Raw genomic sequence first — 17,842 nt, 5'->3', positions numbered from 1 at the left:
GCCACCGCACCTGGCCTCAACTTACTTTCTTGGTAGCCAGTGTTCAAGAGAAGGCATAAGAGGCACAAGGATGGCCCTTTCCCTCCAGTCAGGTGGAGAAAGAAAGACATGGCTCAGTGTCCAACCCACCCACATCGGGGTTCAAAACGCACTGGCCTTGGAACTGACCGGAGACCTGCGAGCAGAACCAGGCAGCCCTGGGCAGGGCTGCTGTGCAAGCTGCTTCTCCCCACTTCCCGGCTAACCTACCTGAGGAGGATGGCGAGGAGGGGTGAGGGCTGTCCTCCTGGGCACTCCCTGTCTGGGAGAGGCCGCCTCCGACCCCACTTTCCTCGGTGACGTTGGAGGAGCCCGGCGTGGTGGAGCGGCTCACCGACTGGGACTCCTGGTCACTGCCCGAGCCACGCCGCTCGTCCAGGCCCACGTGCAGCCCGTCCTCCTCGCCCTTGCGGTCCCGCTTGTGGACCCGGGAGTGCACGACCACCTGGTGGTAGGTGCGGAATACCCGGCCGCAGTCGGGGCACTCGGTGGGCTTCTCCTTCATGTTCCCAGGACCCTGCAGGTTATAGTCGAGCGTCTGGTTCAGCCCATGTGACAAAAAATCCCGACTGCTTTCTAAAGGGTCGAGCTTACTTGGCAGGTCTCTCTGACTGCCCACTTTAGTGCTGTGAACCAAATCAGCAGGCATTTTCTGCTTGGAGCCATCTGCTCCCACTAACACGTACTCCCGCTTCTCCTTATCAAACAGAACCCCGGCGTTTGCCAAAGTGTCTTCGTGGTTGCGCTGCAGCGGATGCTCTTTAGACAAGAAGCCATGTTCCATGGCCATGCCCCTGGCCATGAGCTGCCAAGCCTGGTAGCTATTCACGGGGTCCATCTCAGCAGCCTTGGCAGCCGCCTGCAGCCGCTCAATGCAGCTGGATTTCAGCGGCGGCACGAGGTTGAGGCATCCCAGGAGGGAGTGCTTGTCCCCCTCCGGGACTCCGTGGGCCATGCTGGAGATGGGAGACAACAGCTTCCCCAGCGCCTCCTTCTCCTTCATGGGCAGGTCGCCCTTGCCATAGAGCTGGCTGGGTTCGCTCAGGCCAGCCTTGTCCGGGGCCATGAAGCCGCTCTGCAGGCAGGAGAGGTACCTGGAGTACAGGTTGGCGTGGGCCTCCTGGGACATGCCGCCCATGGGCACAGGCACCTCGGCGTCGCTGGGGGACTTGTTCTTCACCGACAGCTTGTTGAGGTGGACCTTCATGTGGTTCTTGAGGAACCAGGGCTCCTTGAAGCGCCGGCCGCAGATCTGGCAGCAGTGCTCGAAGGAGTCTTTGTGCTTGCGCATGTGGCCCTTGAGAAACCAGGCCTGGCTGAAAACCTGGCCGCACACCTCGCAGCGGAATTCGTTGGCCGACTGCTCGCCACCACCGTTGGGGCCCTGGCCCTGGGCCGACTCTGCGGTGATGTGCGCCTTCTCTACGTGGCTGATGAGCTCCTCCTCCTGCGAAGCCGCGAAGTCACACAGCGTGCACTTGTAGGGCTTGTGCAGAATGCGGATGTGGCGGTCCAGCTCCTCGCGCTTCTTGAACTTGCCCTTGCAGAAGGTGCAGCGGAAGCCCGCCGCAGGGGCCACCGCGTCCTCCTGCACGCTGGCTGGCTTGGGCGAGGGCACCGGGTGGGCCATGTCGGGCACGCTGTGGTTGGCAGGCAGGGCCAGGGTGCAGGCGGCCAGCGGGGCCTGCTGCGCGTGCGGCGGTGGCTTCAGGTCAGGCCGGGGCTGCAACAGGCTGCCCTTCAGCTGCTTGTCCCGCAGGATGGCGCGCTCCTCCAGCTCGTGCAGCAGGCGGTTCTCCTCACGTACGCGCCCGCGCCCCTTGCCCAGGTTGCCCAGCTTGTGGGTCCGCAGGTGGATCTTGAGGTTCCCCTTCTGCGCCGCCCGGTGGTCACAGTACGGGCACTTGAAGGGCTTCTCGCCCGTGTGCGTGCGCATGTGCAGGGAGAGGATGCTGTTGAAGCGGAAGCGCTTGCCGCACAGCGGGCACGGGTACTTGCGGTTCTTGCGGGCGTCGTCCTCGATGTCGCTCATCTGGGACATGATGCCCAGGTTCTGCCCGTTGAGGAACTGCTGCAGGTCCACCCGCCCGTTGAGGCTAGTGTCCACCTCCCGGCCCAGCTGGTTGGCCAGGAGCGCCATCTGACTGCCCATGGGCTGGCCGCTCATGGGCACGTGGGCCTTCTCCTCCAGGGACGCGGGGGGCTTCTCCTCGGGGTTGGGCCGGGGATGGAGCTCGGGGAAGGCATGGCTGAGCTGGGAGGTGATCTGATGCAGCTTCTGACTCATGGCATACTGGCCGTTTAGGACGGGGCCGCTCAGGTGGGGCTCAGCTTCCGGCTCCGCCGAAGACACTCCAAGGCACAGGCTCGCTTCTTCCATCCCTGAAAAAAGAGGCAGAGTTCAGATCCACGCCAGGTGTGGCTGTGGCGCCATGAATCAACAGCATCGGCGGGCGCGGAATTTGCATTTCATGCCTTACCTACACATAATCATGCTAAGAAATTCTAGTCAAAAACAATAATAAAAAAATGAATTATTAAATGCCAATTATGCAATATGGCATTGCTCCTCCAATTTGTTTTGGCGACAGATCCTCTTCCTTGTTTTTTCTATTTACAGACTGCAATTATTCATCCACCTTTAAATTATTAATGTTTTACCCCTTTCAACACCTAATAACAAATCAAGGGTCTACGTGTGAAACTTTTGCTCTATTGCCCCATTGTTGCACCTGTTGTTCAGTCCAAAGTTTGCCTGAGAGCACAATGACTTTCCCAGCAAGACCAAAAATCCCACTTGGAACTTTTGTTTCCATTTACTGTATTCAATACATTCACCACTCTGAGATGAAAGAGATCATTTTATGATTTGGCCAAAAAAAAAAAAAAACCAATGGCATGATATTTACTGGTACATAATAAAACAAGATAATGTTTTGGGAAAAAATAAAGTAAAGGACAGGCTTTAGAACAATAAAAGGGATTTTGCTTTAGTCAACAAAAAGTGCAGTAATATCTCATTAAGCTGATTAGTATGCTGCTTAGAAACAGTACTAGGTGCTGTAACACATGATTATAATCATAAAAATCCTTCAGTGTTTGCAAGGAAGCATTAACGAGGTATATTAAATTTTAAGGAGACTGCGAGTAGCGGCTTTGCAAACCTCAGAGATTAAGATTTAACCCTTATGTTACAAAACACTCTTATTTTGTCATTTGGCAACTGTGCCCATCAAAAGTATAAATTATCTCCTGATGGACTCTTTTAGCAGATTGCTGAAGTTGTTCAAATGTGGGTCACAGGAAAGACCTGTACCATATAATGGGGCGCTTCCTAGCCTTCAATGGTAAGATATCCAAAGCACAGACTTTGATTGGGCTTAAAGAGATCTTTTATAGAATGAGATAAAAACCCATTAAAATCCAGGGATGATGCCATAGGAAGTCTCAACCAAGTTTGAGTGTTTTTAATAACTTTCCCAATATACAATAATGAGTACAAATTGTACCTGCAGTGTGTGTTTTGCAGAAAATTAGAACCCAAAGTTGTTTGTTAAACACTATCGTTCAAAGCTGGTCTGCATAATTGTCTTTAATAGTCCTCTCTGCCCCCTCTCCTGCCTGTGCAGAATGGCTGAAGTCAGATGGTTCCAGGGAGGGCAGAGGAAACAGCCCCTTCCACATAGGAGCATGTGGGGAGCTCCACTTCACAAGGCAATGAACCCCAGCTATGTCTTCCACCTGAAGGGGTCCAAATTCATTTCCTGCCATTGGAATCTTTTTGCACACACCTCTCCTGTTTGCATCCCATTGTTTAGGTGGGTTGGCCAGCCATGTGGTCCAGGAGCTGTGCTTAACCTCTGCCAGGACTGATTTCTGGACTAAGCGATTGCCCAGGGGGACCTGCAGGGACTGAGCTCAACTGTGGAGGAAGCAGGCAGCCTCGGCAGGGTCTGCTGCTTGCTGGGCCTCCCGCCAGGAGACTGTGCATGGCATGGAGGGTCTCCAGTGGGAGACCTGACTTCCTTGGCAGGAGGAGTGGGGTGGTGAGTCCATCTTGCAAAGGAAGGGAAGAAAGAGCCATGAATGTTTATTTCCAGGAGGCAGAGGGATTAGAGCAGTGGTGCTGGGCCAACCATGTCCATGCATCAAGATATGCACAACTGCACAAAGTGTGAAGACACATGTAAAGGTGCATGGGCCCTTGCCATAGGAGAAGCTTCCAACTTGTCATCCTTACTTTATGTTTCTGGGGGCAGTCTACACTTAAATTGTTTTTAAACATACAGTTTCATTTTGGAGGTTGGTTAGAAAAAAGCTAATATCCTATGAAGATGGTTGCATTCATTCAACAAACTTACTGAGATCCATCCATGTGCCAGTCCCTAGCTTTGCCACTGGAGACATGATAGTGGACAAGACCCGCCAGCCCCAGGACCCATGACACCCACTCACCAGCAGAGAGGAGCAGGCTCAGTGTACAGACTTCGCTGGAGGCTCCAGGCAGAGACTGGTGGCCCCAGAACCCTGCCTGAAGCCCTTTCTCCACCTTCAAGCCCCGTCCAGTCTCACTGGCTCCTCTCCTGAGCCAACAGAGATCATGACTCTGAAGCCACATGGGAGTGCTCAGAAATCCACCCAACAGCTCTGTGGAAGTTTGGGAAGTCCAAGGCCAACAAGGCTGGCCCACTTCCAAAGGCTGCCCAGTTGGCCAGCTCAGAAGACATGAATCCAGGAAGATGGGCTATTTTCAGGTTGCTGCTGATGAGCTGACGCCAATTCAGCAGGAGGGAGAGAAGGCTGAATGTGCAATGCGGCGAGACTGCAAATCAGGTTGGATGAGGGGCATGGAGTTGAAGACTATGCCCCCGACACCACCACCATTCATGCTAAGCAAATGACAGCTCAGCTGGTCAATAACGAACGTGGGAGTTTTCAGGTTTGGTTTGAGTATGGAATCCTTTTATTTATTTTCAAATCTCTGTCTATCTACCTATACTGGCCAGAGTTAACAAAGCTTTGTAACCTCTTTAAGTCTTTAAATGCCTTTGCTAGATCCTCAGCTGAGACAGAATGTTCTAGAACTTGCATACTGCCCCCCCCCTTCATAGTTGGCTCTGTTCTTATGCGGATCTGAGCTCACACGTCCTTTCTCACAAAAGCCCTCTGTTCCCACCCTCTCTGAGTCTGACACCCCAGCCCTTCTCTGTCCCAACACCTGACTTTCTTTCTTGTAGAACTTACCATGGGGGCAACATTTTGTCTTGATCCTTTTACAGATACGCTTTTTTCCTGTGAAGGCAGAGGGCATGTCTGCCTTGGTCAAGGATAAAGCCTTGGGTCCTAGCACAGAGTTGGCTCACCTTAGGTTCTATGTCCTGACTGAGTGGATGAATGAATGAAGAGACTCACTAACCTCAACCTTATGTGACCTAACCTCGGCATTGCACAAGTCCAAGAGCACCTACAATCAGAACTGGACAGAGTTGGAAGGGTCCCTGACTACCACTGAGAAGTTGAACGTTTAGAAACCACCAAGAAAAAGCCACCCATGGCTGGGCATGGTGGCTCATGCCAGTAATCCCAGCACTCTGGGAGGACAAGGTGGGCAGACTATTTAAAATCAGGAGTTCGCGACCAGCCTGACCAACATGTTGAAACCCTGTCTCTACTAAAGATACAAAACTCAGCTGGGTGTGGTGTCAGGTGCCTATAGTCCCAGCTACTCAAGAGGCCGAGGCAGGAAAATCACTTGAACCTGAGGTTGCAGTGAGCTGAGATAGTGCCATTGAACTCCAGCCTGGGCAACAGAGTGAGACTCTGTCAAAAAAGAAAGAAAGAAAAAAAGAAGAGAAGAGAAAAAGCCAACTATACCCCCAACTCTTCCAGTCTAAATGTCCATGGTGATCACCCCAGGCTTGCACCACCCATAGTGGCCCAACTGCTGGATACTAGGAGACACAATGATTCCCTTTAGAACTTAACTGACCATCACTGCCCCTGGGAGACCCTAGGGTTTCAGAGGGGCCAGCCAGCTCCCCAGGAGACACTTCCAGAATAATGGTCCCCAGCCCTTGAATAAACCTTGGAGAAGCCTGCATAGAGGGCTTACTGGGAGGCAGGACCATGGCAGACAGTCAGCTCAGAATCCTCTGTGATTCTGTGATTCCTCGAGCAGGTGCAGCTGAGGTCACTGCAATGGGGCAGTTGTAACTGATGCCTGCTGCTCGACTTAGAGCAAGAAAGGGAAGCACGAGTTCCTGGAAAGAGTATGGGGTAATTGGTGTGCTGTCTCTGCGCCAAAACAGCCGAGGCAGGACAAGCTGGCCCCAGGCCCGGCCTGGGACTCACAAAACCTGGGTCGGCCCCAATTTCTCCAGCCGTGACACTTCGCCCATCCAGAATGCGTTTATTCCTTACCTTAGCCATTCAGTCAGTATTCGCCAGGGACCTTCCATGTACCTGCCCTCGAGGGCCTGTGGATCTCAGGGGCTAGTGTGAGCGAGTCCACAAGTAACAGGGGAGCGATGAAAGGTCCCTCCGAGGCTGAATACAAAGCTGGGGAAAAAAGAAACCATCGCAGCTTTGGTGTCTAGGGGTGTGTGTGTGTGTGTGTGTGTGTGTCTGTGTGTGTGTGTACACGTGTGCACGTGCACATACGTGCATTAAAGTATGTCTGTATTGAGGGAAGAGTGGGGAGTCCCTAACTGGAATCCCTCTAGACATGTACACAAATGCCTACCCTGGGAAACTAAGGCATCATTTATCCTACTGTTAAAGGATTGAATCCAACTGCAGGCATAAGAGCTCATGGGGCTGGAGAAAATAGAGCTGCCTGCAAATGATATGACCTGCTGGAAGGGGCAGGACACAGAGGCTCACACCTGTAATCCCAGCACTTTGGGAGGCTGCACCCAGGAGTTTGAGACCAGCCTAAGCAACACGGCAAAGCCCATCTCTACTAAAAATATTTTTAAAATTAGCCGGTCATAGGCCGGGCGCGGTGGCTCATGCCTATAATCCCAGAACTTTGGGAGGCCGAGGCGGGTGGATCACAAGGTCAAGAGATCGAGACCATCCTGGTCAACAAAGTGAAACCCCGTCTCTACTAAAAATACAAAAATTAGCTGGGCATGGTGGTGCGCACCTGTAGTCCCAGCTACTCAGGAGGCTGAGGCAGGAGAATTGGTTGAACCCAGGAGGCGGAGGTTGTGGTAAGCTGAGATCGCGCCATTGCACTCCAGTCTGGGTAACAACAGCAAAACTCCGTCTCAAAAAAAAAAATTAGCCGGTCATGGTGGTGTGTGTGCCTATAGTCCCGGCTACCTGGGAGGCTGAAGTGGGAGGATCGCTTGAGGCTGGGGAAGTTGAGGCTGCATTGAGCTATGATCCATACCACCGCACTTCAGCCTGGGCAGTGAGAGTGAGACCTTGTCTCAGAAAACAAAAAAAATTTAAACAATAAATTTTTTAAATTTCAACTAAAAGACCTGCTGGAAGGTCTTATTACCCCTTTCCCAAGCCCACCAGGGAGTGAGCTTTCCCTTTCAGACCATCTGCTCCCTCACAGGCCCCACAGGGAACATCCATCAGCATCTGTCCCTGGAGGGGCCTCCTGCCATGACCCACCCCAACCCCACTGCCAGAGCACTTTAGCCCACATGCCCCATTCACCCTTCACTCAGCACTGCATGGCCCAGGAGCAGAAACCAAATTATTCACTTGGACTGATGTCCAGAAGAGGTTTTTCTAGGTGCTTCTAGAATTTTTGTATAGTTTCACATGTTATGTTTAAGTCTTTAATCCATGTTGAGCTAATTTCAATAATGGATATACATGGACATAAAGATGGAGATAATAGACCCTGGGGACTCCAAAAGCAGGGAGGGAGTCGGGGAGGGAGGGATGATACAACTACCTATAGGGTACAGTGTTTGCTATTTGGGTGATGGGTTAACTAGAGGCCCAATCCCCAGCATTACACAATATACCCATGTGACAAACATGCATATACCCTCTGAATATAAAATTGTATAAAAGGAAGCCAGGGGCCAGCAGAGGGCAGGCCATGATCCTGGACTTAAGGCAATTAGGCAGCCAGGACTATGAATAACCTACGAAAGCCTCATCGAAACAGCTCACCTGGGCAGGAAAACCCTTAGCACAATTTAAAGCAAAGAAACAAAGTACTGAACAGTGAGAACAGCTTGCCTCTGGCCGTCGGCTCACTGCCCTAGCCTGAAACCTATAAGGAAGAGGATCAATAAACCCTGGCTTATTGATGGAAGGAACGAATGAACGCATAATTTACCTAACTCTGCAAAGGCAGCCAAATGTCCTCACAGAGGCTGGACAGTGAAATGCCACTGTAAACTCCTGTGTCTGCAGCATCATCCCCCACAACGTAGAAACATGGCAACATTCTCCCCAGCCTCGACCTTTTCTGAGCACAGGGTCATGGTGGGGCACCTCGAGGACTCAACTGGACAGTCAATATTGATGAAGGACTAAGCTAGACTCTGGTGGCCACGGCACTCTTCACCATGGTGTGGTAACTCCTGGGCTGCACCTCTGAACACAGGTAGAGGCCCCAGGTGAAGGCTTCCAAACATTACAGGTTTTCTTCTTCAGCAATGCAATTTCACACTCAGCAAATGAAACCCACCACTGGGTGCACAGATTATCAAAATATATTCTGTCTCATCACTGCCATCATTGCAGGTACCGTGAGCCATTCAGCTGCCTTTGATGGTGCTAATGGTTATTTTGATTTTGCATTTCTGCCTTCAAGACTATTTCCTGTGATATCAATGACAAAAGTTTTCACTTAACTCTTCCAATAGCAAACCTAATTGTATCTTTCACTCAAAATGAAATTTAAAACTATCAGGACAACCAGAAATGCCAGCTGCTACAAGTCTAAATAAATTTTACACAAAAACACAGTTTCATTTTGCTAGCACAGAAAAAAAAGTAATCTTATGAATAGTCCAAAAAAATATAGATCTTGCCAGTAAGTTGTATGAAAGAGCTTTTTCCTTATACCACGAAAAAGAATCGTTGGAAAATAAAATGACTTTCAAAATAACCATTTCCACTGGATTTTTAAAAATCAAGTATTGTTGTCTAGCCAAGCACAGCTAAAATATTCCTTTTTTTATCGATGTGGGTGAAGCTGCTCCCTTGGAAGCCTTGCAGGAGTCCCTGACCTCCAAGTTGCTATGTAGGATCTAAGACTTGGGTACACAGCAAGGGGTGGGGAGCTCCAAACACCACTGTGGGTGTTACTCAAAATCATCTCATAACATGCATTTTTAGTAGCGGGTAGACCCTGTTCCTGGAGGCTCATGTGACCTTCAGTCTGTCCCTGAAGCCCATCTTGCTTTCTTACGCTGAGGGTAAACAGTAATTAAGACAACTCCACCTAGAATACAATGGCTTCTTATTAAATACTAGTTTTCCAATTGTTGTAGCTCAAACTGTTTAACTAAGGTTGTTATAAGCATTATACACTCCTGTTCTGAAATACAGAACACCAGACTACTGAACCTTTTCAGGGTCATTAAACAGCTGTAAACATTATTACAAAAATAAACCAGAGATTTCATGCTTACATTTTGGCCTAGAGCTTACTATGCTGAGCAAGTGCATTTTTTTCAGCTCTTACAATCAACGCTGGTGACATTTGGGCATCCAAACAAATTACATCACAAACATTACCGGGGTGGGCAGGATACTGAGCGGTTTATTTGCCAGATGATTAATAGATGAACAGGAGGGCAGCGCGGGTGACCTGTTCCGTTTTGACTGATGTGTAGACAATGCTATGAGACAGGGCCAGAAATAGTTAAATCCTTGCTGAATTTATGAACGAAAATACCGTATTCAAATCAGGCTATGGAGGATGAAAACTGTGTGACCAACAGTCAAGTTGCAGACTGTGGTCAAACACCCAAACGGATGGAACACTGGCCAAAGTCAAGATCCTCACTGCCTTGAGGAGTGAGCAGAACTTGGCTGAGCTGGCTTAGTACACGGTCCCATGGAGCCCCAGGCAGCTTCCATGCTGGTGGGACAAGAGTTGGATAATTTGAGACAAGAAAGAGGAACAATGAGTGTCTTCTCCCTGGAAACTTTGGATGACTTCAAAATTCTCAAAGACATGACCATTTTTGCTTTGAGTTTGGCGAAAAAAAAAAAAATCTCAAAGGCAAACAGCCTCCATCACTGTGGCTTTTGGAGTCTCCATTGAAACCGCAGCCCAGAAATGAAGACAGATAATGAGCACAACCACCTTGAAGGAAAAGAAAAATGACCATAAAGGGCTCTCCTGTGATTTTCTCAGAGTAGACTTCTGGTCTGGATCCCTGGATCACCTTCTACCCATACCATACAAAGCCAGGAAACTAGGTGCTGGGGATGGAATGAGGACAAGTTCACATAGGGTAGTTATTAGGACTACGGACTGTCCTCTCAATAAAAAGCAACAACCTTCATCAGCAAGAGCATCACCATCATCACCACCATCGGCAACATCATCATCACCACCATCACCAGCATCAGCAATACCACCATCACCATCATCAGCAGCAATATCACCGTCATCATTACCAGCATTATCACCATCATCATCACCATCACCACCAGCATCAGCAGCAGCAGCATCACTACCATCATCATCACCACCATCATCACCAGCATCAGCATCACCATCATCAGCATCATCACCACCATCACCATCACCATCATCACCACCATCACCATCATCACCATCATCAGCATCATCACCACCATCGCCATCATCAGCATCACCATCATCACCATCAGCATCATCACCACCATCATCACCATCATCACCATCATCAGCATCATCACCACCAACACCATCATCACCATCACCATCATCATCACCACCATCATCATCATCACCATCACCATCATCACCACCATCAGCATCATCACCACCATCACCATCATCACCACCATCATCACCATCATCAGCATCATCACCACCATCACCATCATCATCACCATCACCACCAACACAATCATCAGCATCAGCATCAGCACCCTCATCATCATCATCACCATCATCACTATCACCATCATCAGCAGCAGCAGCATCATCATTACCATCACCACCACCATCACCATCATCACCATCAGCATCATCACCACCATCATTACCATCATCACCATCATCAGCATCATCACCACCATCACAATCATCAGCATCACCATCAGCACCCTCATCATCATCATCACCATCATCACTATCACCATCATCAGCAGCAGCAGCATCATTATCATTTCCATCACCATTACCACTTTCATCACCTTCACCATGATCATCACCACTACCATCATTATCATTATCAACACCATCACCACCATCGTCACTATCATGGCCATCACCATCACTATATACATTAACAGGATCCTCATCTTTATCATCTTTCTCCTCATCATCAAAATACCACCAGCCGACACTGCTAGGTAAATCACAACTATTATCTCATGTTAGCCTTATACCACCTTAGGTGATCGGTGCTATGTTATTCAGTACAAAAGATGAGGAAACAGGGGCTTCGAAAGTTAAAGCACGCAGACATGCCAGCAGCCAGGCTGGCTTTTTGCAACACATTTATTCTTGCTGGGCTGGATAACAACAGTCAGAAGCCAGCTCAGTCATTTGGGAAGTGCCTGGAAAGAAAGAAGCCACACTCATGGGCAAGCTCTGAGGAGGCCAAGGAGCAAAGGACACACAAAAACATGAGCCGAGAAGTGAAAACATGTGGGGCAGACATGGAAGGCACTGCAGATGCAGAAATGTAGCAGGCCTGTTACTCACCAGCTGGTAGACCGGAGGGTTACCCCCCAAAAACTATCTTTAGGCTCCTCTGTTTTCTTAATACCTAGAAGGGCTGATACCTTATTCCACATTCTCCTGTAGAGTCAGGTGGCTTATTCCCCCAATTAGACTGGAGTCACAGAAAGAGAGTGACACCTGAGGTCCCATTGATGTGAATACAATTGCCTACTCTTCCACTAGCCTCGGTTTCTTTATCACTCTAATAAACTGATAGACTGTCCCATTCACTTCGAGGGATTTTGACAGGGCACATGGGGTTGTGGGAGAGAAAATGAGGCATTTTCTACCTGTGCAGTAACTCACCTTCGTTGCTGGCCGCAGCAGTTAGCACAGTTTTTAGATCCAGAAGCCACCTTAATCTGGTAGCAGAGGATATGCTGAGAGGGGAAGGACGTGACCAAGGCATGTAAAAAAAAAAAAATGCTCCTGTTATCAGTCTTATCAGAGGATCTAGGTAGCGGGACTGGCATCTTTTGATAACATTTTGTAATGCCTACATGTGGCAAGACAGGGGTACATCTAGAGGTCTACAAGCAAGACCAGGCCCTTGCCTTGAAAAGCTGACTCAGGGAGGAAAAGAGGGATGGACTCATGAAGCTTGGGTCACCTGCTGAATCGGAGAGAGCGTCAGCATGCTGGGCACAGTGGGATGGGAGTGCAGGAGACAGACAGTATGGAAGGTGGTGGTGGGAGGAGAGACAGGCCTTGGCTTGGCCTCCAGGAAGTCACCAGGTCACATGGGGTAGTTGTTAGGACTATGGACAATCCTCTCAATAAAAAAGCAACAACCCTCATCACCATCATCATCATCATCATTACCATCACCATCATCACCACCATTATCACCGTCACATGTGCCTGAAGGACCAGCATGTGCAAAATGTAGATGGAGTTTGGAAAGCTCTGGAGACAGAGGGGAGATATGGCAGAGACACAGGCTGGTGCAGACTTAAAAGTCAATCTGAGCAGAATGGAGAGTATATTTGGGCAAACCGTGGCTCAAGAAGCTCTTAGCAAAGGAGGAACATAACATGCATGCCTCACATTGCCAGAGACAGCCTCATCATCCTTCTACCAGGTTTCTATAAGAAACATGTCAATAGCTGAGCCCCACAAAGCCTCCCCTAGGTCAGCCACCAACTATAGGGCTGACACGGTCATGTCTTTGGAAAACCTACAGGTGAACACCTTCAAAACTGTACCTACCTTCTGTCTATGCACAGCTGGAAAAGGCAGCGTTCTATCCAACGTGAGTCAGAGAAGGTGAAAAACCAACAAAAGATGAAAATAAACTCCTGGACCACAAACCAAACATCAGAAGGTCATAGCTCTTGTGGTCATAAGGGCTCCCATGCATGAGAAAGAAGAGGGTAGTTTGGAAAAAGGCATTGGTCTCCACTTGTCCTCTTTGTTACAGTGAAAAAGTAGAAGCAGAAATTTCCCCACATCTCCCGGCAGCCCAGTCCCACCTCACCATAGCTGTGAGCCCAACTCCACCCTCCATGCTCTATGCTGGCTTCAGGTGCTCCAGGAAGTCTTCCTGGGTTTGAGCCAGGCTGGAGGTGATCCTGCTTCCTCAGAATAGAAGCTTGGTGAGAGTAGGTGGGTTACCAGCCCCCTGTCTGTAGCTCATAGAGAACCTCACCCAATGGAAAGTCTCTAAGCTCCCTGGTCCTCTAAGCTTATGATCAATCATGGAGCAGGAGAAGTGTCACATCCAGGGACTGCAGTTTGGGAATGGCAACCCAGTCCTCACACCCCAACATCTAGGTCATGAAGTGAGCCTCCCATTTCACCCAGATGGGATGACTTGGGAAGGCGATAGCCCCCTAATTCTCTGTAATGAAATTTTTTTTTTTTGAGACGGAGTTTCGTTCTTGTTACCCCGGCTGGAGTGCAATGGCGCGATCTCGGCTCACCGCAACCTCCGCCTCCTGGGTTCAGGCAATTCTCCTGCCTCAGCCTCCCGAATAGCTGGGATTATAGGCACATGCCACCATGCCCAGCTAATTTTTTCTATTTTTTAGTAGAGATGGGGTTTCGCCATGTTGACCAGGATGGTCTCGATCTCTTGACCTCATGATCCACCCGCCTCGGCCTCCCAAAGTGCTGGGATTACAGGCTTGAGCACCGCACCCGGCCTGTAATGAATTTTTATCTGAACTATGTCCACCCCATCAAGGAAAGCAACAAGAACCCCAGAACCACCCATATATATGCTTTTAATGAATGGCATATCTTTAATGTAATAATGCAAAACTGAAAAAGATACCAGCAGTTGTCAGCAGTGTATTGATTCCTCTCACTGGCTTTCCTGCTCCCTTTTTAAAGCAGACTTGGTCATAGAAGGAAGTTAGACATTTAATCCCCTATTAACCCACCTCGGCTCCCTGCGCCTGCTTCAGCGCACAGCCCCTGCCCTTGGAACCAGAGGCCCTGACCTCCGCAGGACCCTTCCCTAGGGCAGCAGCGGCCAGGGAGCAGACACCAGGCTGCACCTCCCCACTCCTTCACCCCTGACTAAAGCCGTTTACATCTGAGCACTTGTGGATGATGATACCGTGTTGAACAGTTTATTTTCATTTCACAGAGGCCTCAGATTTGATTCGGTGCAAAAGTAAATATAATGTAAAACGCACATACGCAAGAGTGATCAAAGGGGGCTTAATTTTGAAATATTTATAGAAGTCGGCCCAGGGAGATTCGTCCACAGGGGCACCTGTCGAAGACATAAGCTCAGATACACATCATCCTGTAAGTATGCAGGATCATTACTGAGCAGAAAACCCAGGCACTCCGTCGGGTCCCTGGCTGCCTGCAATTTCTGGGCTGAGGCTAACAGACGGAGGCTGGCCAGGGCTGGGCTGGGCCCTTGGTTCTTTTTGGCCTTGGGGTCCCCGGTTCAGCATCCCTAGCTCCTGCACAGGTTACCAGGCTTTCGTGGCCTTCAGCTGACTGGCCTCCTGGGAGAGGAGGGAAGATTGACTCAAGACCCCCTCAATACAGGTGCTGGTGTGGCCGGTTGCTCATGGACCCAGGGCTTTTGGGAGCTGCTGTCTCAGATGTGGGGGTGCTGCTGCCATAGTGGATTCTAGGGACAAAGACCAATTTCACACCATGATCAAGAAAGAAGGGGGAGTAAAGACTGACTTGAGAATGGAGAACCCTCACTCCAGTTCATCTTTAAAAACCTATTACTGTTTTGAAAAAGGACTCCCATGGGCAGGGGAGGTGGCTCACGCCTATAATCGCAGCACTCTGGAAGGCCGAGGAAGGTGGATCACTTGAGGTCAGGAGTTTGAGACCAGCCTGGCCAATATGGTGAAACCCCATCTCTACTAATAAACTATCCAGGTGTGGTGGCATGTGTCTGTAGTCCCAGCTATTTAGGAGGCTGAGCCAGGAGAATTGCTTGAACTGGGGAGGTGGAGATTGCGGTGAGCCGAGATCACCCCACTGTACTTTAGCCTGGGTGATAGAACAAGACTCCATCTCAAAAAGAAAAAGAAAAAGGACTCCCTTTTCTCAGGGAGCAGAGGGGGGCAGCTTGGTGTCCTTTTGTGCATATCATTTCCCCTGTTGGGAACATCCTCTCTGCAATCCCTGCTTGTCCCTGGGCCTAGTAATCTTGGGGACATTAAATACCACTTCTTCCAGGAAGCTCTCCTTGATGCATCAGGTCCAGGTCCAGAGCCCTTCCATCTATCTCCATGGTATTTTGGCCTCACCCCGAACACTGTCTTCTTCATTGGGTTAGTTTGTTTATACCTGTCCAAAGCCCCATGAGGGCCACACCATGACCACTCGCTTCACCAGGGTCACCCCAGTACCCAACACAGAGCCAGGCACAGGGGAGAAACTTGATAAACATTTGCTGAGTGACTGAATAGAGGAACAAGCAAATAAATAAACGATTAAATGAGGGAATGAATGAATGAATGAATGAATGAACGAACAGGTTGCAGGCTACCAGCATAACATCTATCCTTGAGGAGGAAGCAGGGGTGAGGGGGGCGGGTGCTAGGAGGATGACTCAGACAACATGACCAGCCCTGCCCTCAGCTCATGGAGGCACAGCCAGGTGAGAAGTTTGGTCACTAGAGCTTTACTTCTATGTCACCCCAGAAAACTTAGAAGAAAACAGCTCTTCTACACAGCCACTCCCAATCCACTCTCAAACTCTTAAAGCAAACCCCATAAAGAGCTAACCCTACTCTGTCCCTTAGTGGATCTCACAGCTCGTGCCTCACCACCCTCTACCCTTACCCAGGACCTCCTGGGGACCACATGCAACCCAAACCCAATGCTTTGCAGATGACAAGTACCTACAAATTCTGGTTGAGTTAATTTGGATCCCAAACCCCTCAATGTGTCTTTTTCAAACTCCACTCTCCTATTGACTACCCTGCTTCTTTCAGTATTCTCATACTTGATTATGCAAATATTCATTCATTCATTCAGTAAGCCCTTCTGACTCTCTACTGCACACCAGGCATGGTGCCTGGCTCTGCAGAGAGAATCTCAAACACACTGCCCTCCTGAAGCTCATCATCTAAATAACAGATGGATTCAAAACATCCACCTGAAGAGACAGTTCATCTGTTTCCTTAGTGCCCAGTGCAGAGGAGGCCCTTGGGATAAGCTGACGATGCGGAGTGACACCGCCACTCCCTTCTCTAGAGTTCTTCTTGCAGACAACACACTCCACTCTGAACCTCTGCTGACACCTCTCTCCCTGATCTCAGCTCGCTTCACACCAAGATCTAGTCTTTGCATAGCATCAGGAAGAAGATGGCCAACTGGAACCAATGGGATGGCCTCGGGGCAGCTAAGGCATCCTCTCTGTGATGACGACACATTCACAGGGCAACGTTCCCAAGTGCCTAGAGTAGATCCTCACACTAGCAGGTGCTCAGGAAGTGCTGACTGAATGAATGACTCCTCTCTCCAGTCCGGGTGCACTGACCTGCTTTCCCAGCCAGCCCCAGGGTCAGGAGCCAAGACACCTGGCCTCCCAACACTACATCAGTGGGCCTGGGTCCTCCCTCTGTAGCCTCCTCCACTCCCTTAAACCATACCTGCATCCTCATCCAGGCAACCATGTGGCCTCATGTGCCCTGGCCTCTCTCTGAGTCATGCTTCCCATGTGTTAGACAAGGAGGCTGGCCAGGCTGGGCCCTGACCTCAGCCCCTTCATCTGTCCCCCTGTGGGCCCACCTGACAGGGAGAGACCCCATAGCCAAACCCTGATCCTGAATCATCACCCATCTGCAGTTGAACTTCGCTGATGTGGAATACAGGGAAATATTCTAAAAAGAAGCAATTAACGTTTCTCTCTGCACAAGGGATAAAACGCCATTCATGAGCTGGTCCAGGACCCTCAGTGCACCATCCATCTGATGTCGGACACACCAGGGTCTTGACATCAATGTCTTCCCCCACCCCCACCTCCAGGTGCCAGGAGTTATGTCCTAAGGAGAGGCCTTCAGGAAACCTCAAGGCATTCTGTAATTTCAGTAGCTCAGCGTGAAAGTATCACTCACCCAAGCTGTAAGCAGCATTCAGCAGCCACTGTGGTCCACCGCAGGGCAGCCACTGCTACTCTTTGCGCTCCTTGAGGAGTCTCTTTACTGGGACTCTGGGTGACAAAGGAAAACCCTCTGCTGCTTCCAGAAGGTGTACAGTATCTTACTCCAAAATAACTGAGCTCTGAGGAGCACCTCGTCAGCTCTATGTCTGTGCTATGGTGGCAATGCTAAGGTACCTGGGAATATGAGTGAGGTCACTGCTAGGAAGTGCTCTGCAAAGGCTGTTTGCTCCCACATCCCCTCCTCCTTCCCCTGTCACCATCTGCATGTCAGAGCTGCCAGGCCTCCATCAGGCCTGCAATCGCCTTCAGTCCTGCTCAGAGCCACCTGTTCCAAAGCCTCA

The 17,842-nt window shown here is 49.8% G+C and overlaps 1 protein-coding gene across 42 annotated transcripts in view; it reads right to left on the bottom strand.

Annotated features, from left to right (window-relative positions):
* Window positions 1-17,842, bottom strand: part of ZNF536 (zinc finger protein 536) — a 492,436-nt gene that overhangs the window by 261,481 nt on the left and 213,113 nt on the right. For 30 of the 42 annotated variants that reach the window (XM_078359566.1, XM_078359575.1, XM_054249959.2 and 27 more), the window contains one exon: window positions 250-2,421. In XM_078359566.1, coding sequence (XP_078215692.1) covers window positions 250-2,419 — 2,170 coding nt within the window. In that variant the 5' untranslated portion in view covers window positions 2,420-2,421. Of the gene's footprint in view, window positions 1-249; window positions 2,422-12,214; window positions 12,289-17,842 lie in introns of all 42 variants that reach the window. The other 12 variants (XM_054249961.2, XM_054249967.2, XM_035285041.3 and 9 more) reach the window with 1 other exon arrangement.

The sequence above is a fragment of the Callithrix jacchus genome, chromosome 22 (assembly GCF_049354715.1).
Source record: "Callithrix jacchus isolate 240 chromosome 22, calJac240_pri, whole genome shotgun sequence".
NCBI classification, from domain to species: domain Eukaryota; kingdom Metazoa; phylum Chordata; class Mammalia; order Primates; family Cebidae; genus Callithrix; species Callithrix jacchus.
The sequence above is the reverse complement of the archived record's forward strand: the minus strand, read 5'-3'. Positions and strand labels throughout refer to the sequence as shown.